General features: G+C 72.5%; 1 protein-coding gene across 1 annotated transcript; it reads right to left on the bottom strand.

Annotated features, from left to right (window-relative positions):
- Window positions 1–2,561: 2,561 nt before the first annotated feature.
- Window positions 2,562–4,300, bottom strand: ARS15 (putative arylsulfatase; the record flags this gene model as incomplete). The annotated part of the gene is made up of 3 exons (XM_009034225.1): window positions 2,562–3,659; window positions 3,702–3,924; window positions 4,011–4,300. The coding sequence occupies 3 exons, from the start codon at window positions 4,298–4,300 to the stop codon at window positions 2,562–2,564; spliced, it is 1,611 nt and encodes a 536-aa protein (XP_009032473.1).
- Window positions 4,301–6,510: the final 2,210 nt, after the last annotated feature.

Raw genomic sequence — 6,510 nt, 5'->3', positions numbered from 1 at the left:
TTGCGCGCGAGCGCCTCGGCGCGCTTCGCGGCGATCGTCGCGCGCATGCCGCCGTCGAAGGGCGGCGCCGCGGGAGGCAGCCGTGTCCGCGCCCTCCGGCCGCGGCGCGTCGACCGCGCCGCGGCCCGACCGGTCGCCGGCGACGCCGCGCCGGACGAGCGCGCCGGCGCGGTCGTCGGAGGCGTCGCCGCCGCGGCGAGGCTCGACTTGGAGCTTAGGGGCACGCCCGGGGCGATCGATCTGTCGGCGGGCGCGGCGGCTACTGGTCGAAGAGCGAGTCGCCGCCGCCGTCGATGGAGGCGGCGGCCGCGGCGAGCTGGTCGGCCTCGCTCGGCGGCTTCGCGGGCTCCGGCGGCGGCGCGTTCGCCTGCTCCTGCTGCTGGCGGAGCACGGCGAGGCTCGACGCCGGCGGGAGGATGAAGGCCTGGCGCGCGTCGCCCGCCGGGTCGCGGACGGCGGCGAGGACGCTGTCGAGCGTGGCGACGGTGATGCCGCCGTTGTTGAGGAGGTGCTCGAGGCCGCGCGCGGCCGCCTCGTCCGCGTCGTCGCCGGCGCCGACGGCCGTCGAGTTCACGTAGGCGCGCACGAGGTCCGCGAAGGAGAGGAACCAGGGCTGGACGTTCGCGTTGCCCCGGACCGTCGCGTTGAGCTCCTTGAGCGAGAAGAGCGGGATGCCGCCGTCGAGGTCCGCGGCGCCGGCGAGGGTCCGCGCGGCCGCCGCGACGGACGTCTCGTCGGCGAAGTCGACGACCTTGGCCGCGTCGGCGCCCGCCGGCAGCGTCGCGTTGACGTCGACGTAGCCCGCGCCCTTGAGCACGAGCTGCCGCGCGACGTGGAGCTCCCGCGGGTCCGCCATGACCGACACGTCGCGGTCCGTCGCGTCGAGGGCGAAGACCTGGTGCAGGTCCAGCGCCGCGAGCTTGAGCTTGAGGCTCTCGTCGCCGGCGAGCTCGCCGACGCGCGCCGCGTGCGCGCGCGCGACGTCGACGTCGGTGAAGAAGACCTGCTTCGGCAGCCCCTCCTTTGTCTTGTCCTCCCGCGGCGGCTCCTGCATGAGCACGGGCCGGCCCGTCTCGTCGGCGAGGCAGAAGACGGGCACGACGGCGAGGATCTCGCTGATCTGAGCCTCGCTCATCGTCGCCGACGCGCTCGCACCCTTCGCCGCCGCCTTGTCCTTGTTGCCGCCGAACCAGCCCGCGCCGCCGCGGACGCCGAGCGCGCCGCGACCCTCGCCGTCGGGCAGGCCCCAGGGGCCGCGCGCGGCGGCCGCGCCGATGAGCAGCGCTGCGAGGAGCTTGTTGTTGCACGAGCTCATCATGCTCTCCCCCTGCGAGTTGCTGCGACTTTCTAACTTCAAGGCTCGAGCGTCGCCGTTCCACGAACGAGTCGTGTCCAGGGTGGGCACTGGCAAGCAGGCGTCAAGCGAGGAGCTTGTTGCAGGAGGGCGCGCGGGTCCACAGCGTCCCGTTCGACGTGGAGTTCCTGGCGGACAAGCTCTTCCTGGCCTTCACGCTCGCGCGAGACGTCCTTTTTGTGATGGCCGGAGCATTGGGCTTGTTGAGCTGCCACTGGGCATGACCGTGACTCGGAGCGTCGGACCTCCGCATGCGCTGCACCTGTTGGCAAAGGCACGCTCGTGTCGAGAGCTCGAAGACCGTGACCGGCGGCAGCACGTTGCCCAGGTAGCGCCGGTTCTCGGTGAGCATGATGTCCGCCGCGGCTTCGATGAGCTCGAACGGCTCCAGCAGGGGAGGGGCTCCACTGGCAGGTCGCCGGCGGCTCTTCGCCAGGGCCACCCGGCGGAGTGGCAGCGCATGCTCGGCGGCAACGAGGTCTCGAAGCGGACCAATTCCATGGTCATCGACGGCGAGATCGTGCTGCGCATCTCCTTCGAGGAGGCGTTCCAAGCTCAGGACGAGGACACGTTCCGAGTCCCGGAGGACTCGCGCGAGGCCGCGATCTTCCTCGCGCGGAAGCATGCAGTGGCCACGCGCGTCTACAAGGCCACTGCGGCAATCGCCCTGGAGTGTACAAAAGCGAGATTAGGCGCGCGCGAAGGAGGGTCCGCGCGCGGAGGAGGGCGCGAGCGCGCCGCGGGCCGCGCCGGCCGGCCGCGCCGCGCCGCCGCGGGCTCACCGCCGCGCGAGGATCGAGCCGATGGCGCCGACGACGAGCGCGCCGCCGCAGGCGATGGCCGTGATCTTCGCCGTCCGCTTGACGGCCTTGCGCTCCATCTCGTCGCTGTAGATGGCCTGCGCGAGCGTGAATCCGGCGGCGAAGCCCGCGGCGCCGCCGACGAGCGTGCCGTAGCCGAAGGCATTGATGCCGGCGCGCATGGAGATGCCCTTCTTGACCACCACCTTCGGGCCGGCGTCGAGCTTGACGGTGGTCATCGCGTCGCGCGACGCTCTCCCAGCTCGCCTCGAGGCGCTGCTCCTTTTAAGCTTGAAATTCAAGTTGAATCCGCTTGAAGTTTAACTAAACTTTGGCACACGCCGCGTGGCAGCGGCATCACGGGACCGCCTCTGCAACCCATGCGGCTACGTCACACAAAAAGCATCTTAGAGCCAGGGCGACACGAGGCACGCGCCGTCGTGGATCCACGTCTCGTAGAGCGCGTCGCAGTCGCCGCCGGCCGCCTCGGAGCAGTCCGCGACGTACTGGGTCTCGCGCGCGGCCGCCGTCGCGTCCCGGAACGCGTCGACGAGCTCGGCGTACTTCTCGGGCATGGCCGCCCGGAGGTCCGTGCGCTCCGACGGGTCCTCGACGACGTCGAAGAGGTAGGACTCGTTGAAGTACTGGGAGTAGGTCCCCGCGCCGTCGTGGACGTCGGCCCAGTACGTCGTCGGCAGCGTCCAGCACTTGGCGTCGTAGCGGTAGCGCTCGCTGTCCGGCGAGCACCAGCCCGCGGCCGTCGCGTTGATCACGACCTTGTACCGCCCGCGGAGGAACGCGCCGGTCCAGAAGCCCATGCTCGTCCGCTCGTAGCCGAGGTCGTCGGCGTGGAGCAGCGCCTCAGTGCGCGGCGCGGCGGCGCCGTGGAGCACGGCGTCGCGCTGGTCGACGCCGTCGACGCCCGCGGGCACGCGGTCCGCCGACTCCGCGAAGGCCGCGAGCGTCGGGAGCACGTCGACGACGTGGAAGAGGCCGGCGTGCGCCGCGCCGCGCCGCGCCGGTGGCACGCGCGCGGAGTGGAGGAAGGCGGGCACGCGCACGCCGCCCTCGTAGGCCGTGAACTTGGACCCCCGGAGCGGCCAGTTCGAGCCGCCGCCGCTCTGGGCCAGCGTCGCGCCGTTGTCGGACATGAAGAAGAAGACGGCGTCGTCGTAGGCGCCCCGGGCCTTGGTGAATTCGACGAAGCGCTCCACGGCGCGGTCGAGCTCGAGCGCGACGGCCGCGAAGGTCGACCGCGCCGCGTCCGACTCGTCGAGGAACGCGTCCGCGAAGCGTTTCACGAGCGCCGCGTCCGCGGCCAGGGGCTGGTGCACGGCCTGGAAGCAGAGGTAGAGGAAGAGCTTATACTCGTCGGCCTCCCGGTCGACGAGCGCCATCGCGTGGTCCGCGAAGAGGTGCGTCGAGTAGCGGTCCTCCGTCGCCGCGAGCGTCGCGCCGTCGTGGTTCATGTCCCGGATGGTCCCGTTGGAGCAGCTCCGGAGCGCCTCCGCGCAGCGGAGGCCGGCGCAGGACGCCGTCGGCGACACGGCGTGCTCGTCGTAGGTGATCTCGGCGCCGTAGTAGCCCAGGTGCGAGTCGAAGCCGCGCGCCGTCGGCGTGTCCGCGGCCCGCGCGTGGCCCACGTCCCACTTGCCGATGGCGTGCTTCCGGTAGCCCTCCGGCAGCGCCGACGGCAGGAGCGCGAACTCGTGGGGCAGCGACCACTGCGACTGGGCCGTGACGACCTCGTGCTGCATGCCCGTGTTCGACCTACCGAGTGCGCGTGTGTGGCGATGCTCTTCCTCGGTTTCCCCGTCGAAGGCTCTCGAACGTCTTCGCGGGACGCCGCGGTCGACGGGTAGCGGCCGGTGAGGAGCGCGGCGCGGGCGGGCGTGCAGTCGCACTGGCTGTAGAAGCGCGTCAGCGTGATGCCGTCGGCGGCGAGGCGGTCGAGGTAGGGCGTCGCGACGGCGTTCGTCAGGGAACCGTCGCCGTTGTACGACACGTCGCCGTAGCCCAAATCGTCCGCGACGATGAGGAACACGTGCGGCCGGTCGTCGGCCGACGCGGCGGCCGCGAGCGCGCTCGCGTTGTCGCCGCGCCGCGCCTCGAAGACGTTGTCGCCGGATGCTTTTCGCGCGCCCATGGTCGAGAAGATGAGCAGCATGAGCGTGAGCGTTACCGCGGGGATGCCCACGCGGTACCAGAGGCTCACGGGCTGCGGCGCCTCCGGCGCCTCCTCCTTGTCGTCGACCGCCTCGGCGACGGCCGGCGCGTCCGCCTTGTCGTCGTCGAGCAGCGGCGCGGCCTCCGCCGCCATTGGGTCGTGGCCGCCCGCCATCTCAAGCAATAATCGTCGACGTGCTAGAATTAAAAAAGGATATAAAGTTGTAGTTTACGGCTGGTGATGCCGCCGCGCGTGATGGCTGCCCCGTGAGGAGGTAATGCGACGTATCGTGCGCTGCGTGGGCAGCCTCGAGTCGCTGCGCGCCTACACGCACATCACGATTCCGCGGGTCGCTCCAGCGCCCGAGGAAGTCAAATTCCATTGCTCCTTCCCCTACAAAAAAGTGGGCCTCGGGGATCGAGGCGCCGGGCTGCGCTATGCGGACGACGACGACGAGCCGGAACCGCTGCCGGATGCACCCGACCCGGACGCGCCGGCGATCGTGAAGGTCCGCCGCTCGACGACAGCAGCGACAGCGCGGGCGGCATGGGGCGGACGATGCCGACGATCCTCCTCGTCACCGACCGCCGCGGCCTCCGGCGCCAGGTCGACGAGGACGAGCCGGGCCACAACGCGCTCCTCCGCGCGACGCTCCGCGCGCCCGGCCAGGTCGCGGACTTCTTCGCCGACGCGCGCCGCGGCTGGCTCGGGGCCGACGACCTCACGATCTTCCTCGACGCGCCGCCGCCGCCGGAGGCCGCGCGGTGGTGACTAAGCGGCCGCGGCGTCGGCGGCCCACCTTAGGACGGTCCCGTCGGCCGCGCGCGGCCCCTAGCGCTCGATGAGCTCGGAGCGCACGGACACGAGCGACGAGAGGATCTTCGCGCCCGCGTCCCCGGAGAGGAGCTTGCGGCCCTCGCCGGCGATCTTCGCGTCGATCTCCGCGAGCCTCAGCATGTGCTCGTGCTTGATCTTGAGCGCGGTCTTCTTCGCGACCTCGCCGTCGGCTTTGGCCTCGGCGACCGCGCCTTCGCGAGGAACTCCGCGGCCTCCTTGCGGCCCTCGGCCTCGGTCTTCTGTACCATGCAGACGTGCTTCGCCTCCTGCAGGTCCTTGTCGCAGCGGATGCGCGCGGACGCGACGACGTCCGTCTTCCGCGTCCGCGCGTCGAAGGCCGCGACCTCGACCTCGCCGCGCGCCTCGGTCATGGCGACCTTCATGGCGCCCCGCGCCGTCTCGATCTGGACGGTCCGGTCCGACCGCGCGGCGGCGAGCTGCTCGTCCATCTGGATCTCGTAGCGCTCCGTCTCCGCGGAGATGCGCTTCCGGTCGAGCGCGAAGGACTGGTCGATCTCCGCGACCTTCTGCTCGTTGGCGTTGGCCAGCTGGAGCAGCACGTGCTCGTGGACGCGCGCAAGTACGCGATCCGCGACAAGAAGCTCGAGGTCTACGCGCGGCTCGCGGCGAACGAGAGCCTCGTGCTCTCGAGCTCGACGGACAAGGAGACGAACATGCTCCTCCTCGCGGACAGCGTGCTCAAGGCCCAGGGCTCGACCAAGTCCGAGGCCCAGATCATGGCCGACCTGAACATGCTGCGCCTCGCGTCCCACGCCTACGGCCTCGGCTCGGGCACCTACATCCCCGAGGAGAAGGCCAAGGGCTTCCTGGGCTAGGCGCTTCTAACCGGCGGCGCTCGTTGTTACGCGGCGACGGCGGCGGCCGCGGCCGCGCGCCGCGCGGCGCCGCGCGCGCGGAGTCGCGCCAGGCGCGCGTTGGACCGCGCGTGCTCCGCCTCCGTCGGCGGCTGGTCGACGCGCCAGGCCGGCGCGCCCTTGTGGGCGTAGGGCGCCGGCTGCGACGCGGGCCGCTCGCCCGCGTGGGCCTGCGCCGTGGGCCGCGACTCGCCGCGCGGCCGCCGCGCCGGGGGCGACGCGTCGCCGCCGCCGCGCGGCGGCGCGCCGAACCAGGGCGACGCCGGCGGCGACGGCGCGGGCGGCGCCGGCCGCGCGGGCCGCCGCTCGGGCGACGCGCCGTCCGCGGGCGCCGCGGCCGCGGGCCGCGCCGCGGGCGCCGCGCGCGGGAGCTCGACGGCCGGCGGCGCCGCCGGCGCGCTCCGCGCGGGCCGGGGCCGGCCGTCGCCGCCCGGCGCGCCCTGGAAGCCCGGCAGCGCGGACCGCGGGGATCCTCAG

This window comes from Aureococcus anophagefferens (genome assembly GCF_000186865.1).
Source record: "Aureococcus anophagefferens unplaced genomic scaffold AURANscaffold_1, whole genome shotgun sequence".
Classification (NCBI taxonomy): Eukaryota; class Pelagophyceae; order Pelagomonadales; family Pelagomonadaceae; genus Aureococcus; species Aureococcus anophagefferens.
The sequence above is the reverse complement of the archived record's forward strand: the minus strand, read 5'-3'. Positions and strand labels throughout refer to the sequence as shown.